We start from the raw sequence: 17,187 nt of genomic DNA, 5'->3' as shown, positions 1-17,187 counted from the left end.
ACGGCCACTCTACAAACCGAGCTATACCGCCCCCATATATGACCATAATGCACACATTTCCATGCACTGCACATTGGCGTTGAAAGTGTTTTTTTTTTTTTTTTTTTCAACTATAGCGCAATGATAGTTTTGTTTGGTCAAAATTGTCTAAATCAGTGGTTCTTAAAATTTTTCACCAATACCACCCCATAAAACACATGGCTCTCTAAGTACCACCATAATGACCAACATTAAAATACAGTAGCGTAGTTGGCCTAAATATGAATGAAAAACAAGGCAGAGGTTTTATTGAATATATATTGTATATTTTTGGCCACTGTAACATATGCACACAGTTTGAACATTGACACTTTTTTTGAATATAGGAAAATAAAACACTGTACTTTAATCAAGTGATTATTTGGCGTACTATTAAAAGGAGCCCGCGTACCATTAGTAATACACGTACCACAGTATGAGAATCACTGGTCTAAACAGACCAGTGATAATACACATAACATTTTAATGTTTGAACAGGAAATAGTTAGTGTTATTGGACATAATAGTTAAATATGATTTTTCTTAGTTATGAACTCCAAATTGCCAACAGTTCATGTATACAACTTTGTGTGTGTAAATAGTGCGGCACTGTATTATAGCAGCACTCATTACATGTTTAATGTTAAGATTTGAGCGTCAAATACATGTTAATGTTCCATTTCCATTACTTCCTGGTAAATAAATACAATTATTTTAACACAAGTGTACGCGATGGGCATCATTTCATTTTACACTCCATCTCAGAGCAAGTGAATGCGTTGTTACCCTGCCATGCACCTAGCTCTACTAGTGTTAGCAAAAGTGCTAGCACAGTTTAGGGATGTTCTCTTTGTTTAATTGAGGGTTGCAGTAGGCTCGTGATGGCATTGTGTTTATGCGTACATTGTTTTAATCTTAATAATGACATTGTGATATTTAATACATTTCATATTACTCCTGAATTTTTTCTGTGCTACTAAAAAATGTCTGTGCTACTAATGTTTTCCAATTAGTACAGTGTTTCCCACACATTCATTTATTTGTGGCGGCCCGCCACGAAAGAATTACGTCCGCCACAAATAAAAAACAAAAACAATTTTTATATATTTTTTTATTTTATTTTTTGTCCTGTCCAGCTTCTCAGGCAAATCATATAGTTGATGTAGATGCCCATATAGGCTGTTCAGATTTACTTTACAAAAGAGAAGTGTAGGATACTTCTCTTGTTGCCTTATTTGTATTTGACCACTACTGTTTTCTGTTTATTTGTTACTGACTGTGGCAGGACACCTCTGCCTCTGTTTCACTTTATGTTGCTGGTAAATAATATGGTTGTAGTAGTAGGCTAAAGTTAAATTATTTAGTATGCACTAATTAAAGGGGCAGAGCTTTAAGAGACATTTTAGCTTTTATATTTTATAAGATATATTTTTTGTAAGAACCACAATTAATAAATATATTTCAGTGAATAACTTATTGTTCAAATCTGTATATAAATATGTACATAAAGTGTTGTAATTATATTGTAAAATGGATGGACGTTTAAAACAAAACTGTTATTATTAATTAGTAAGTATACATTTTTTGAGCCTTTTTAGAGAAAATCATATCATTGTAGTAAATTGAACAAATTACTCAATGATGTCATGGTGACCACGCCCATAGCCACGTCCCCACGGCCACATGTATCTTGGCAGTTTATGGGAAACACTGATAATATATGTGTAGGGCGGCATCAGTGATCGAGCCCACAACTAGCTAGCATTAACAGTAGTAGCATTGTGTTTTTCACACAATTTTTGAAAGACAAGTAGTTATATTTGGAAAGAAACCTATCACCCTTACACGTAAACTCCATATTGGAACTGTTCGGCTTCGTATTTTGGAGTTAGTTTCAGAGTTTGAGGCGGCCGCATGTCCCAGAGGCAGGCAGCGAGAGTGCTGGCTTGATTCCGTCCACAAATCCATTGATGCATAAATCATAGCTCCCTAGATAACGCCGAAGTTGTGGTTGAAATTTATTTATCCAACTTTCTTCTACGCGTTTAGCTCCGAGTTCCGCCATTGTGTTCATATCTAAGATTATGTTTACTTCCGCTTACCTCGTAACCGGACGTGGGGCGGTCAAAGGTGAACTCCAGACTGGCTGTTGTCACAGACATTTTTGCCATGTTTGATCGAGTCATTATATGCTCACAGTTTATCACCGTGATAGACCTGAAATGTATCCTAATCATAAAATTATGCTATCCTGTACTTTTGCCAGTTATTGCAGTTTCTGTAAAGTCCGCTGTGATGCAGTGGTGTACACAAATGTCACAATTGCAATTGGGTGTTTTTGAAGCTTAGTAAGAAACGTTTTTAAATTATTTGTGTCCTTAATTTACATATTTTTACTCTTTCAGACAACCCATTGGAGCCAGTGTCCACAGCGTCTTGCTTGCAGTTCAGGTATTTACAAGGCTGTTCACTGAGCAGCATTACCTCCTAGTAAAAATGTGATAAATGTTCTTTGGTTGAAACAATTTTGTCATGTGCAATCAAAAACAACTAGAAAAGCAAGTACGAGAAACCTTTCAGTTTCTCCGCTTGCCGAGGCGACGTCTTGTTTCTCAAATATCATTTTCATCAAGACATTTGGACTTTGTTTACCATTTTCAAGGAGAAGATTTGGAGGACTTTTCGACCAAAATTTGCGGCGGTTTGTCATTTCATATTTGCGGTGTGAATTTTCAACTGCCTTATCGTAAAGATTTTATAACCGGTAAACATTTTGGACAGTAGACTATGTACTGTATATGTACATTGCAGCTCTTCACACTGAACAAGCGAGGTTCGGTGCATTGTATCGGGTTTTCATGGGTTGCTACAGCAGTTTCTCAACAGTTCTGACGTTCCCTTTTAGTTTGGTTCTTATTCTTAAGCACCAATCTGCTTACCACATATTGGCGAGACCTGTTATCACAGAGAATGGATCAGCATCTGAATTTTGCCACAGATCTGAAAATCATGTGGTGAAGCTTTGCCAAACTTGCGGATCGCTAATGCCAGGCTACACAAAAAAAAATGTCAATCACAACATAAAATTCAAAGCATGCGCCGCGGGTAGAATGAATCCGGTCGTTTATCTTGCAATAATTTATAAATTGTTGCCATTTTTCAACAATTCGTGCGATTAGAATTAATCTCTGTCACCCATTGACATGTTTCAGGATTGTGGATGGCCATTTAAAGACGCTTGTATCGTCTCAAAACAAAACATTTCCGAACATTTCAAACGTACGAAGAAAGAGTCTACCAAACTTTGGGACCCAGTCATGTCTCGCAGAAGAAGCCGAAGTGCATCGCCAGGGCGCTTCACACGCTCCTGTAGCAGTAACGATCCTCGAGATTTGGAACGGAGGCTTTTTATTGGGAATTTGCCGACATCCGACATGGAGAAGAGGGATTTGGAAGAAGTCTTCAGCCCATATGGAAGAGTTATTGGTCAGTAAACACCACCACATCATGAGCAACATGCTGTCTGCAAAATGAACAATAATTTTTTAATTAAACAAGAATGTCTCTAGAGTACATTAGCATATTAAACTTAAGTAATTCTAAGCATGTAAAGCTGTATTTGTCTTCACTGTCTTTTATGAGATACAATAGAAGTTATTCAGTGCTCTTGGAAATAATTCCAAAGTTTGTACTACTGAAACTGTTCCTTTTTCAGGCGTGTCCATGTTTCGTGGCTTTGGATTTGTACAATTTGAACACATAGAGGAAGCAGAAGCTGCAATGGCGGCCCAAAAGGGTCGAATTTATAAAGGTTATAAAATAGGTAAGCCTTGACTGCACTGGGTGTGACTTTTGATAAATATGTATAAACATGCATATAAAACACAGCTAATTGATGAGACTTGTTCAAGTAACAGGGGGCTTCATAAAGATGAGCTATCTGCAGTTTGGGATAATGGTAAAGTTGGAAAAATGATTAATACCTAAAAGTTCAATGTTGAAGACATTCGCTGTAATCATGTTTTTGCCTTTTCTGCATGAATGCTTTGCCTTTTCATTTGGAATTATTGGCACACAAAGAAAATAAAACTGTTTTACCATTATTTTAATTTCACATCATTGTCTTTGCATTTCCTTCAAGTGAATTGTGCGTTCCAAAATGCATATCGCGGTGGCTTTATTTTTCGACGGAAAAATAATTTTGTCCTTGTTATTTCGAACCCAATTTGACCAAAGACAACTCACTGAGCGACATTTCCACCTCTAATTCCGTATGGAAGTTCAAATTAAGAGTACCGGAGCCTATTTTCATTTGGATCGTGGAATTTTGTTGACGCGACCCCTTAATTTTGCGTGATCGCACAATCTGATTGACATGTCATTGTTTTGTTCAACGTTTGGATTGATTTATTTTCAGATGTAAATATGGCACTGGAGCGACGGTCAGCTAAACCTCATTCCCAGCCGAGCCCTCCACGCAGGTAAAGTAACGCAAATTGAGTGGGAAGACCTTTCATCGCCGCAAGCGGTCGGTAAAAAAACCAGAAATACTATCTTTTAACCAATTATGGCTTTTCTAGCAGTCGTAGATGGAAGCTGCTGTATTATTAGATGGAATGGCAAATACTGGAAACAGTTTCATTAGCAAGAATTTGAAGGTACAGTGGTACCTCGGTTTTCATTAGTAATCTGTTCTAAAAAGTCAGACAAAAACTGAATTATCAGAAAACAATCCATTTTCCCCATAAGAAGTCATGTAAATCTAATTAATCTATTCCAGACATCCAGTGTTACCACATTTAATAGAGGAAACAAATACAGTTTTGAATGTGTACAATGTAAAATATAATGAATGAACATTTAAAATCAAGTTTAAGATTTTACTGAAGACTTGATGGCGATGAGTGGGAGGGCAGCCATGTGGACGTCGTCTTTGTACTTTGCTACAAGTTCTCACCTTCTTTATCAAAGTGCAACTTTCTCTACCCCCATGGTGGCTTATTTTGCTGTCTTATTAAACACGAAACAGTCTTATGTTACCAACTCCATTCCGCGGAACGATACACGGACAAACGGGCAAGCAGTGATGGGCAAGCTACTTGTAAAATGTAGTAAGCAAAGCTACGAGTTACTATCGATTACATATAAGAAGCTACGGGGGAAGCTAACCCCAGAGAATTGTCACAAGCTACATGGCAAAAGTAGCTTGCTACATCAACACTACATATATAAATCTGTATCTAAATTTAATGTACAACTTTCCACCAAACAAACGGGCAAAGAGAATAGCTCAGTTTGAATGTTTCTTTTATTAAACACAAACTGGAAACATGCCCTCTGTCTGGCTTTTTAACATTTCTTTTAACTTCCAAAGTTGAGGTACAATGTAAAAAATGAGGGGAATACACTTGACACAAAATAAATAAAAGGCGGTGAAACAATAATAGTTTTAAACACCAAAATATATACTCTTTTGGTACGGAAACTTTTCAGAAACTGTTTCAACAGAAACAACCGTGGGAAAGTAAGAAAAACCCGGGCAAAGGAAAAGTGCAAAACATATGTCTCATGTAACAGACATCAACAAACTCCATCTTTACATAACTGAAATCAATAAAAGTCAACATTCTAGTGCCAGGACTGGAATGTCATGTAACTTATACCAGTGTGTGTAACTAAGCAACATGGGTTAATCAGCATTGACACTTTCCTATCGACTCCCTCTTTCCTGGGTTGTTTGCTCACACAGCTGTGTACTATGCAGTTAGCCAGAAAAAAACATAACTTTTATAAAATGTTCAAACTAATGTGAATTAAATACATGTTCAGGTAAATGCCCTATTGATGCACTCTGGAATAAACCGTTATTTAAACAAAGTAGCAAACCGTGCATTAAAATACCTTGTTTATGGAGTGCAAGTTTTTTTTTTTTTTTGGAAGTCCTCTTAAAGCAAAATCCTTTTACTTTGTGGTTGAGTTTACACAACTGCAGTAACTACTCTCATCCCAGGAGAGTGCCTCTCCTTGTGTGGTTTCTGCCACTGCTGCGGGCTGTTATGATTTTGCTTCCTGGTTTTGAAGCGTCATGACCCGCCCGATCTTGCCTCTGCCTATCATTTGCAGTCAATTTTCTCTCTGTGTGGCGTTTGGACGCTACTTCTCTACATGGGTCTAAATAGCTACGTTATAGGAATAGCTTCTGGTTTAAAAGCAGCAACCATACCGCTACGCTACTGGGAAATGTAGTTAAGCTACGTTGTGTCGCTACATCAGCGCGCTCCGGCCCATCACTGCGGAGAGTTTGTTTTGTGCGACTCCTACGAGAAGTGTGCCGTACAAAAACCGAGGTACTACTGTGGAATATTGCGGATCACCCCAATTTATAGTTATGGTCACATATTTTGTCCTCTATTCATTGAGAAGGGCATTATAATCATAATTTTGTTTGATGTGTATTGATGAATTGATCAACTATTAGGTTTGCTGTAAAAAAAATATCTGCTTTGGGAAGTTGAACTAACCCTACAATTATGTCTGCTATGCAGAAATATTCTGCACAATATACACCTGGTTAAAAAAACAACAGTTCAAAACATCCACAAATATATGCTCCATCCCATATAAAGTGTAAAAAAATGAAAAATGTTATTTCCATCAGTTTTGGAAATATATTCAAATGCCTAACCGTTTCAGTTGTAACATGCAGTAAGTCTTGGGTAAAGTGGCTGGTCTGCATTCTCGTGCAAAGCATACATCTGAGTAAAGCCAATTGTTAAAGTTAAAAACCTACTGTTCTAATTCTAAGAATGAAATCTCTTTCAATGTTTGATATGGTAGACCCTTAACACCATGCTTGCTTGAATGTAATGCATTGATTGTGGTTCTTTACATTCAGTTATACCGCTGGTGGTGCGAAGACATTTTTCAACACTTGCCACATTCAGGGGTTTGGTTTGCGCTACAAAAATTGGTGGTGTACGCAATGTCTGTTTTCATACAATTGCTGTACCAAAGGTGTGCTTTGCTATCAGTCTTAAGTGCATTGTTTTGTTTTCAGTGTAAAATGAAGACATCCCTTGACTGATGCGGTGATCAACGGTGAAACCATTTTAAAAAGCTAAAAGAAAATTAGAATACCTTGGGTCTTTTGCCTGAGAAGGAGTTTTGCGAATTTTGTTGTGCAACAAAATTATTTAGTTGATCTTAAAATGTTGTGATTTGAGCTTTAATTTTCTTCTGTTTGCCCAGACATTAAGACTTATGACATTTAGGGGCATGTGTTTGTCTCTGAGTGGTTGTCTCCATATCTACAGCTTCGGGGTGTGGCTTCCTGACAACCCTCAAACCAAATGTGCCAAATAAACTTTTTTCCAAAACTATTTTTTTGCGTTTTGCGGTGCTGACTTTATGATCATTTGCAACGGCGACAAATTGTTGGTCTTTCTCTTCATCAAAAAGAACATGGAAGTCTCCTGGAGCCAACACAGTTCATCGAAAAAGCACTTAAATCTTGCGAGCCCTTTCTCGAATACACCGTTGCCGTATTTAAAAAGTTTCTGTAGTGATGTTACATTTAACATTTTTATAATCAGTTGGCACTTATACTGTTCTCTCACTAACTCTTACGTTTTCATCCAGGCCCACCTTCGGCAGTTACGGGGACAACAAAGAGCCACGTCCTCGGTCACGCTCACCTGTATTCCCTCGCGACGCCCGAGACCGTGACGCGCGCGACACCCGAGACCGTGATGCACGCGAGGGGCGCGAGGGACGAGAGGGACGAGAAGGACGGGACAGCAGGGATGCTGCCAGAGAGGCGAGACCAGGAAGCCACCCTCGCGACCACGAATACCGTTACCGTGGACCGGAGGGTAGGGACAAGGACCTGAGAGGACCGCCTCGAGACCCCGCCTACAAGTAAAGTCTCAGCACTGCATCAAGAAACTCCAAAAGAGTTCCAGCTTTTTTTTTCATATTTATTATGTTTTGATGCAGCAGAGAAGAATATGATCGTTTCTTTAGGGGTGGAGGCGGTGCCGAAGACTACTTCAGGAGGAAGGACGAAGCATTCAGGGAGCCCTTTAGAGATCCTTGGAATGGACGTCGTGAGCCTGAAGGTATGTCCTCTTTGTTTTGGGATTTATCCTAACACTTTCAATGGGACACAAGATATGGGGTTTGTCTGCAGTCCACAGGTTTTTCTACCAATAGCAATACATAGGGCTGGGTGATATATACTCGATATATCGCGGGTTTGTCTCTGTGCGATATAGAAAATTACTATATCGTGATATTCGAGTATACGTTCTCACGCAGTTGCTTTTAGCTGCGGGCATTACACTGCATGCGTTTCCCACTCTTTCTTGTCTCTCCTCACAGAGACGTAAAACAAGCGCACCTTCAGCTCTTTTGTATTTGACAGTTATTGAAATATCTTGTGTGACATCATGCACAAAAGTGCACTTTATTTTTTTTAACTATTGTAGTGGCGTTCTGTACAAAAAGTACACTTTAATTTAGTGTTGTTGTGATAAGTCATCTTGGTGACATCATTCACAAAAGTGCACTTATAGCTTGTTTTAAAATGTCTCTGACAATCTTGCACTTTCTGTTTTGGAAATGACATGAATGTTTGTGCCACTGCTTAACTGTTTAATAAATACAGTTTGGGTAAATTGACTTAGTTGTGATTTCCCTCTCTGCATGAAAGTTTAAAATGAGCATATATTAATGCAATATAAACAACAATGTTTTAATGTAGACACATAGAATCATCATACTGGTGTGATTATGTGCATCAAGTGTTCATTCAAGGCTAAGGCAAAATATCGAGATATATATCGTGTATCGTGACATGGCCTAAAAATATCGAGATATTAATAAAAGGCCATATCAGCCAGCCCTAGCAATACAGTACAAATGGCTGTATTTGTGTTCTTTTCGGTCTAAGAACTTTTAGATAGATAGAAAAATGCCTCGGTGTGTGACCCATGTCTCGATGTACGATCACTTCATTTATTTATTCATTCATTTTGTGTGCCGCTGGAAGCTCTATGGGTTCTACCATATTGACGACATTGCTTCCTTTACGCGCCATTTTGAAGAAGGGCATCCTGCTTACATATTGTGAGGAGTACACAGCGGCCGCGATGCAAGGATTGGCTCACAAATATGGAAGAAACAAATCCAAAATTGTAACATTTATCAAAAAAGGACGTTTATATGGTGGCTGACTTTGCCAAAGGGGTTAGATATATTCGCAAGGACAGAGAGCGTACAAGACCAGGTGAAAAAGCGGTTGCTACTGTGGCTAAATGAGAAGCAGCTAGCCGGCATGCGCAATACGGAGAGTCCCCTCCAGTGGCCCACACCCACTTGAGAGATCTGGTTCTCAATCCAGATAAATAACCATTCAAAACTGGTGAGAACGAGACGAACAAAGCTTGTCTTTCATCCTCTACCCCGTTTCTTCGCGAGTATTATGAGACATTTTTCATCTAAATGGGATTCCTCATGACAGCTGACCTTATACAGGAAGTGATGTTTTATTATGTTTGTTTGCTCTCATGAAGTCTGCAGAAATCAGTGATGATCAAAACAAACGTGATGTATTTTTTAAATTAATGCTAAAAAGGATCAAAATACGTAAATATTATAGATGTGCCAGTTACTGCATTACATATGTATATAAAGTATATCATGTATATAAAACTCTATTGGAGGTGTTAGAATGTTTTTTATGGGCTTTAGGGGCAGAATTGAACGGCTCCCATAAGCTTTTGACCGCATTTATTTAATATTTAGAATGTATTAAAAAATATCTATCGTCATGTCTTTTATAATGATTGTGAATGATAGGAAAATTCCAAACAAGGTGCAGTTCCCCTTTAAAATGTAATGTATGTAACAGTTAACAGAAAAAGTAATTTTATGTTTTGTATATTGTACACTTACTGTACCGAAAATGAATTGAACTGTGACTTTATTGCCAGGGTACATACCTAATGTGTGTGTACACATTTATATAAATCCTCCACTCCACAAGGTCGTCTCTACAAAACGTTTGTTCCCTGTAAATGTTCAGATTTTCTGCCTAAGAATGAAGCCCATTATCACTTCTCCCCTCACCAGCAGACGGCCGCGCCCGTCCAGAGGAGCATCGGCGCAACGAACTCTATCGACAGTACTACGAGGAACTGCAGCGGCGCCAAGAAACCGAGCGCCCCGTCGACTGCTCCGTGATAGTCGTCAACAAGACTCAGAAGTAAGTTCACTCCTCACGAGACACGCCACATCTATGAAGAAAACCGATCAACCGTTCCATGGGATGTTCATATGGCTTCTTGTGTGTGTGTGTGTGTGTGTTTTTGAACTTGTGATTCCGTACCAACTGTCGGGAGTATGCTGAGACGGTCGGGCGCAAAGTCCACGATTTGGGCATGGTGGTGGACCTGATTTTCCTCAACACCGAGGTGTCCCTGACTCAGGCGCTGGAAGACGTGGGCCGAGCTCGCACGCCTTTCGCCATCATCATAACCCAGCAGCACCAGGTGCATCGATCCTGCACCGTCAACATCCTGTTTGGCACACCTCAAGGTAATGCTCTACATTATTGATGCATCCAAGACTGGCGGAAAGTGGAAAATGTTTGGGTCAAGTGTAGATCGTAGGGATGTAACGGTATCAAAATCTCTTGGTACGATATTAACATAGTCTTAAGGCCCCGGTGCAAAAAAAGAAGACTTGGCAAAAATGTGTTAGTGTGTTAAATGAAGTGGCAGGATTTATTATCACACTTACTGTAATTGAACACAATGTAATGCATAAATGTTGTAATCATATTTATTACTGCAAACATGGTGCAACAAATGTTGCCGGAACATCACTGTTTCAAGCAAATATATATATAAAAAAAGCTTACAGTCGATGTCTTGAAAGTGACAATGTAAATATTGTGTGTAACAAGTGTAAAACAATAATGTTCACTTTAGTGTCTTTCAACTTTTACTTTTTGAGACGCAGTGGACATGTCGTATATCAGTCTGGAAAATGCTGTAGCTTTTCCGTTGACTTGTAGTTCCTGCGGTGTACAGTCTTTTTTTTGCTTATTTCCCGCGGTGTGACGTGGCCGGCTGGCTGGTTGGAAATGCTCGAGACGAAAAGTGGCGCGCTGTGCATAACGCAGCCTTTCTCACTACCAAAGAGGTTTGTTTGTGTGTTTGTTAACAACATAACTCAAGTAGTTATGGACCGATTTTGATGACATTTTCAGGAAATGTCCAAAAAAACAATTGTTCTTATCTACTACGTGTACGAACACATTTCACTTCCTACTTACGGCGTCCTACACCCCCATCTTTGCCTGTCCCGTGCTGCCCAGAGGATTCTGGGAGATGTAGTTTATTTTCATACCCGGCCAACGCTAAAGCGCCGGGAAAATTAACTACACTTACAAGGTTTTTGTTTGATACCGTCTCACATCACGGCAATATTGTGAAGACATTAAAATCACAATACCGTTACGTCCCTACAGGCTAGTATTTTTGTTTATAAATGTATCATCTAATCCAGTGTTTTTCAACCTTTTTTGAGCAAAGGCACATTTTTTTCATTGAAAAAATCCGAAGGCACACCACCAGCAGAAATCATTAAAAAATTAGACCTCGATATTGACAATAAAAAGTCGTTGTCGCAATTGTTGAATATGAATTTAAACCATAACCAACTATGCATCACTATACTTGTCTCTAAGTACTGTCACATCACGCCGTGACTTATTTGGAGTTTTTTGGTGTCTTCCTGTGTGTGGTGTCTTATTTCTTGTCTTGCGCTCCTATTTTGGTGGCTTTTCATGTTTTGTTGGTATTTTCCTGTAGCAGTTTCATGTCTTCCTTGAGCACTATTCCCTGCACCTGTTTTGTTTTAGCAATCAAGGCTATTTAAGTTGTCGCTATCCTTCTTTGCGGGGATATTGTTGATTGTCATGTCATGTTTGGATGTACTTTGTGGACCCCGTCTGCTCCACACACTGTAAGTCTTTACTGTCGTCCAGCATTCCGTTTTTGTTTACTTTGCAACCAGTTCAGTTTTAGTTTCGTTTTGCATAGCCATCCCTAAACTTCAATGCTTTTTCTTAGCGGCACTCGCCTTTTGTTTATTTTTGGTTTAAGCATTAGATACATTTTGACCTGCAGGCTGTCGTCTGCATATTGTGATCACGACAAACCATGTTCCCGACATCTACAAAGCAATTAGCTACTTGCTGCCACCTACTGATATGGAAGAGTACTACACGGTTACTCTGCCTAGCTCTAAACAGCACCGACACATTTGCAGATTATTATTACTGGTTTGAAAAAAATATTTTTAACCCAAATAGGTAAAATTACATATTCTCCCACGGCACACCAGACTGTATATCACGGCACACTAGTGTGCCGCGGCACAGTGGTTGAAAAACACTGATCTAATCTATGATATGTCTATGGCTGTGACATGGCTATAATCTCACATTATTACATGTCAAACGTTCATTAAAATGTATTGTTCCTTTCAAGTAAACTAATGCTCAAACAGAACTGTTAGCCCTTGGAAGTTGAGCTAAAATACATTTCACCAATTGCACTTTTTTCAAAAAATGGCACTGTATAGGGAAGTGAAGCCAAAAAAAATGAATTAATCATAGAACTTTATACTCCTATGGAGTTAATCAGGAAATTTCTTACAACTAATAATGCCAATGTTTGTTTAGTTTTTTAACGTACGTGTGATTACAGACCCTACTGGTTGTTGGCCTCTGTAGACCACTCACTCAGGGACTATTACAGGCTGCATTTAATTGGAACATTTCTGACACTTTGGCTCAATCCGAATTCTCCCTCTTCCCCTTTCGTCTCAACCCTCCCCTTTGGCCTTAGAATCTAGTGCTGTGGGGAATTGTTGAAAATACGCCCCTAGGAATTCAAATGTTGCTCGAGTCTCGCAATGTCATCAAGCCTCGCCGTTTGCCGGCAGTGACGTAACGCAAATGCTACAAATGTTTGTTTACTTTCAAGATGCCGTCGCACGCTATGTTTGGCTTTGCTTAGAATCTTTTTCTTTCACCTGTCTACATCAAGAAAGACAGTTGAAAAGACGACATTTCAGCTGACTGTATGTGAAATGAGTTTCATTGCGGGAAGTGATAAGTTCTGGCGAGGTTTTATGAAATCCTCTATTTAACTTCTTATTTTAGCAATCTTGTTTCTCCTCACTTTCTATCTAGGGAGGTATCCGAGCTCACTTTGTTTCAAAGGCTACATGCGGCCCTAACACTTGGCCCCTCTTCCCTTAGCTGATAGAGAAATCATTCACCACGTGGTTAATGTGAATATGCAAAACCAAGTGTTAAGGGTTAAGACAAGTATTCGAAAATAGCCTAAGGCTCAATTTGAATTCTCCCTCCTCCCCCTCCCCTCTTCTACTGACCCTCCCCCCTTGGCTCTAGCATCTAGTGCCATGGCAAAGTATTGCACGTACGCTACAATGCATACGGACGTCGCTCGAGCCTCGCCGTTCACTATCAGTGATGCAAGGTGAATGTTTACTTTCAAGATATTCGTTGCACGCGATGTTCGGCTTTGCCCGTGCTCTCGTTTTTTTCTTTCGCCTGTCTTTATTAAGAGGACAGTTTAGAAGACAAAGTTTCTGGTGAAACATGCAAGTGCTGGCGCATCAGCTCGCGGTATGTAAAAAGTGCTTCATTGTGTATTTGTCTTTGAAGTCAATATTTACGTGCAGTAGCAAAGGTTTTAAGTCTGACTAAAGCAGGGGTGTCCAAAGTGCGGCCCGCAGCTAATTGTTTACACATTCTGGAAATACTATTGTAAAAATAAAAAAAGAACATTAAAAAAAGTGGAATGAGGTGAAATCTAACGAGAAAAAGTTGCAATGTTGACACAAAAGCTGCCATGCAGGCTGTTTTTTTTCTTTTGTCTTTCTTTTTTTCTTTTTTTTGCCATTGCTCAAAAAAAAAAAAAATAATGACAAAAAATCCATGTTATAATGAATTATTTTCAGGGCTCCAATTACTTCAAATATTTCACTTTAAAATGTTTTATGTGGTAAATATTGCATATATTGTGTAGTAGCCATATAAAAACATCAAAGTTTTCTTTGACAAAAGCGCCTAAAACAAACCAAATAATAGTTCCAGCATAAAATGGACAGATATATCTGAAGTTGATCTCGTAACTTAAGTGTTGAAAGTAAAAGAAAAACCTAATAAAAATGTATCACTTTATAAGTGGGGCACCTTTTGGATCCCAAATATATTTAGTGATTTTTTATTTATCTTTTCTCTGTGATGACTCAAAAATATGAAAGAATTAAAATCACTGGTGTCCTGCATTATTGATCTTTTAGGGCTCTAATTACTAAATACTGCATATTTCAGTTTTACTATAAAAAAACTAAGTTGTTTTTGACAGAAAAGCCATAAAACATTTTTTTTAATTTGTATTACTTTATATCAACTTGAAGTTGATATAGAGATTTACTGTAAGAGTTGAATAATAAAAAATTAGAAAAATCTGACTTATTTTTAACATTTTAATGACTGAGACCCTTTATGGTCCCCGGGACCCGTAAAGGTAAAATAAATAAAAAATGCATATATTTTGTTATGGTTTGAAAATGAAAAATATCAAAATGGCCCCCGCATGCTTTAATTTGTCCGTGTGCGGCCCTCAGTGGAAAAAGTTTGGACACCCCTGGACTAAAGTGTCACTATTATGAAAATGACTACATTTGTACGCTTCTCTGGGTTTCTGGTCTGCCATTTCCTCCTCGCACTCGGTTGTGTAGGGAGGACTGCGAGCTCACTTCGCTTCAAGGGAGGTACTTCGCCCTTCCCCTTTACCTGACGGTTCATTTGAACGCCTCTCGAGTGACGTAAACGTGCACAACCAAGGCGGGAGGGCAAAAACAAGGGAGGAGGGGTATTCCAATTAAATACCTTCCCTCACTGCTAACCTTCTCTCCTACAGAGCATCGCAACATGCCTTTGCATGACGCCATGGTCCTCATAACCCACAACTACGACACCTACAAGGTGGAGAGCCGTGAAAAGGAACGCGAGGAGATCGTCAGGAAGGCCGCTAAGATGGCCGACGACGTGCTGCTTAGAGAGCCCGATCGAGAGAGTCACCCCGCCGCCGTGCTCACGTCCATCACGTTGCTGTCCGAGAACAGGTAGGTTCTTTAAGTTGATTTCACTTTCACCTATGCAATATTTACATTGTTTTTTTATGTTTTATTTTTGCTCATCAGGTTTTTAACGCCCGACGAGTTGGACGGTCTGGTAGCGTACCTAACGGACAAAAGGGCGCGGCTATTGCGGAACCCTGCAGACACTCGCACAGGTGAAAGTCTTTTTCTTTTAATAATGAATCGTGTTTCTTAACCATAGTTAACTATTTTGCTAACCATTGCTAGGCCGCGAGTGACTTATACTCTGAAAAATACGGTAAATTAGCCGCACCGTTTTAAAAGCCGAAGGGTGCAAAGTGTAGGAAAAAAGTTACTGGCTTATAGTGTTGAATTGAGGTGATATTGTATCTGTATGATGTAGTTGACACTGATATACCTCAAAATGCCAAATATCGGCGCAGATGATCGTTGGATCTCTCTTGTAAAATGCTGACTCAGTAGTTTTGTCTTGTGACAGCTGCGGCCCTCACCGCGTCGGCCGCCACTTCCCACGATGCCGCGTCGGCAGCAGTGGTGGCACTGGCCTCCACCCTCTCTGCCCACCCGCCGTCACAGTCCAGCCACCCGACCATGCAAACGTCTCTGAGCTCGCAGGCCAACTCCAACCAGGAACTGCAGGCCAAGATCCTCAGTCTCTTCAAAAACAGCGGAGGGATGCAGGCGGATGTCGGCGCTCCGTCCTCCGCCGCCGCTGCCGCCACCGCCCAGTCTCAGGACTACAGCTCCCTTGGTGGCCCGGTGCCCGGCCACAACCCGCTCCGCCCGGGGATGCCCGCCACGCCTCAAGCTGCAGCCCAGGGGTACGGCGCCCAAATGGGCCGAGCACTCCCTCCCCCAGGTGGTCAGAGAGCCTCCAACTCCGCCTTTGGCATCAATTTAAATAACCCGAGTGTCCAGAAAGCTTTGGACACTCTGAGCCACAGCGGGCCGACTCTCAATCACCTGGTGGGGGCTGGGGGTGTAACACAACAACACCCACAGCAGCAGCAACACCCGCAGCAGCCGTTCTCAGCCAGCAGACCAGCACCCAGCATGGGCCAAGTCCCGCCGATGTCCATGTACCCCCGGCACTACTGATAGGCCACGTAACCTTTGACCTTTAACCCTACCTTGACTGTAGATGTGTTTAGTCAGCCATTTTAAGCTTTTTGTTTTTATCGTGGTGGTGAACAAGAAGGTCAGTGAGTGTTTAGTTTGTCACTTCTACAGTCCTCGCCCCGCTTGTGTACAGAATGTTGGACGTCGTGTCATTTTTCCACATTAAAAAGTCACAAACACAAACTGCTGTAGTAAAATGGTCTTGGTTTATTGCATTTTGTGCTGACAAATCTATAAAATAGAACGGGTATCGCCAGAAGAAGCCATAGAGATAGAAGCATTTGAAATGTAAGATAAAACTACTTTCCTCTTCAACTTTTTTTATGTACCATGAAACACAATAGAGAAGAATACATGTCGACTTTTTTTTTTTTTCAAACCTTGGAATATTCAACTTACACTGAAACAGAAAATAAACACTTCCACACTAACTGTATTTAATTTATTTACACATAGCCCACCACTGCCCTCCCTTCCCCCAACAAAACAACACATGGAGGATAAAACTGTACACGTGTTTGCAGTATAACTTGGCAAGCATCCTTCACATGTTTCCCGTCTACAGAGCTAGGACGTTGGGAATGCTCATGCAGTTTGAAAGAAAAACAAACAGAAAAACTTGCTACTTTGGCACAATCTATTTCAAATTAAAAGTCTGCCTCTAATTCACTGGAGCACATATTTGCACAATACTGATATTCATAGTTAAATATACTTTGGTAGTCATTTTCTCCAGATAATACATGAAAAATAGAATCTTGTACTACTGTGTTGATCATTTGCTTGTCCTGCGCTAGGACAAGTGTGTGTGTGTGTGTGTGT

The 17,187-nt window shown here is 40.0% G+C and overlaps 1 protein-coding gene across 13 annotated transcripts in view; it reads left to right on the top strand.

The window, feature by feature from the left end:
- The window catches only part of ncoa5 (nuclear receptor coactivator 5), a 31,338-nt gene extending 14,547 nt beyond the window's left edge, over positions 1–16,791 (top strand). For 2 of the 13 annotated variants that reach the window (XM_062038067.1, XM_062038073.1), the window contains exons 2-10: positions 2,424–2,469; positions 4,436–4,499; positions 7,657–7,935; positions 8,014–8,135; positions 10,150–10,282; positions 10,412–10,614; positions 15,045–15,249; positions 15,328–15,419; positions 15,725–16,791. In XM_062038067.1, coding sequence (XP_061894051.1) covers positions 2,424–2,469; positions 4,436–4,499; positions 7,657–7,935; positions 8,014–8,135; positions 10,150–10,282; positions 10,412–10,614; positions 15,045–15,249; positions 15,328–15,419; positions 15,725–16,344 — 1,764 coding nt within the window. In that variant the 3' untranslated portion in view covers positions 16,345–16,791. Of the gene's footprint in view, positions 1–2,423; positions 2,470–3,230; positions 3,505–3,733; positions 3,842–4,435; positions 4,500–7,656; positions 7,936–8,013; positions 8,136–10,149; positions 10,283–10,411; positions 10,615–15,044; positions 15,250–15,327; positions 15,420–15,724 lie in introns of all 13 variants that reach the window. The other 11 variants (XM_062038079.1, XM_062038078.1, XM_062038076.1 and 8 more) reach the window with 10 other exon arrangements.
- The last annotated feature ends 396 nt before the right edge of the window (positions 16,792–17,187 follow it).

Source organism: Entelurus aequoreus, linkage group LG26, assembly GCF_033978785.1.
Source record: "Entelurus aequoreus isolate RoL-2023_Sb linkage group LG26, RoL_Eaeq_v1.1, whole genome shotgun sequence".
NCBI classification, from domain to species: Eukaryota; Metazoa; Chordata; class Actinopteri; order Syngnathiformes; family Syngnathidae; genus Entelurus; species Entelurus aequoreus.
The sequence above is the reverse complement of the archived record's forward strand: the minus strand, read 5'-3'. Positions and strand labels throughout refer to the sequence as shown.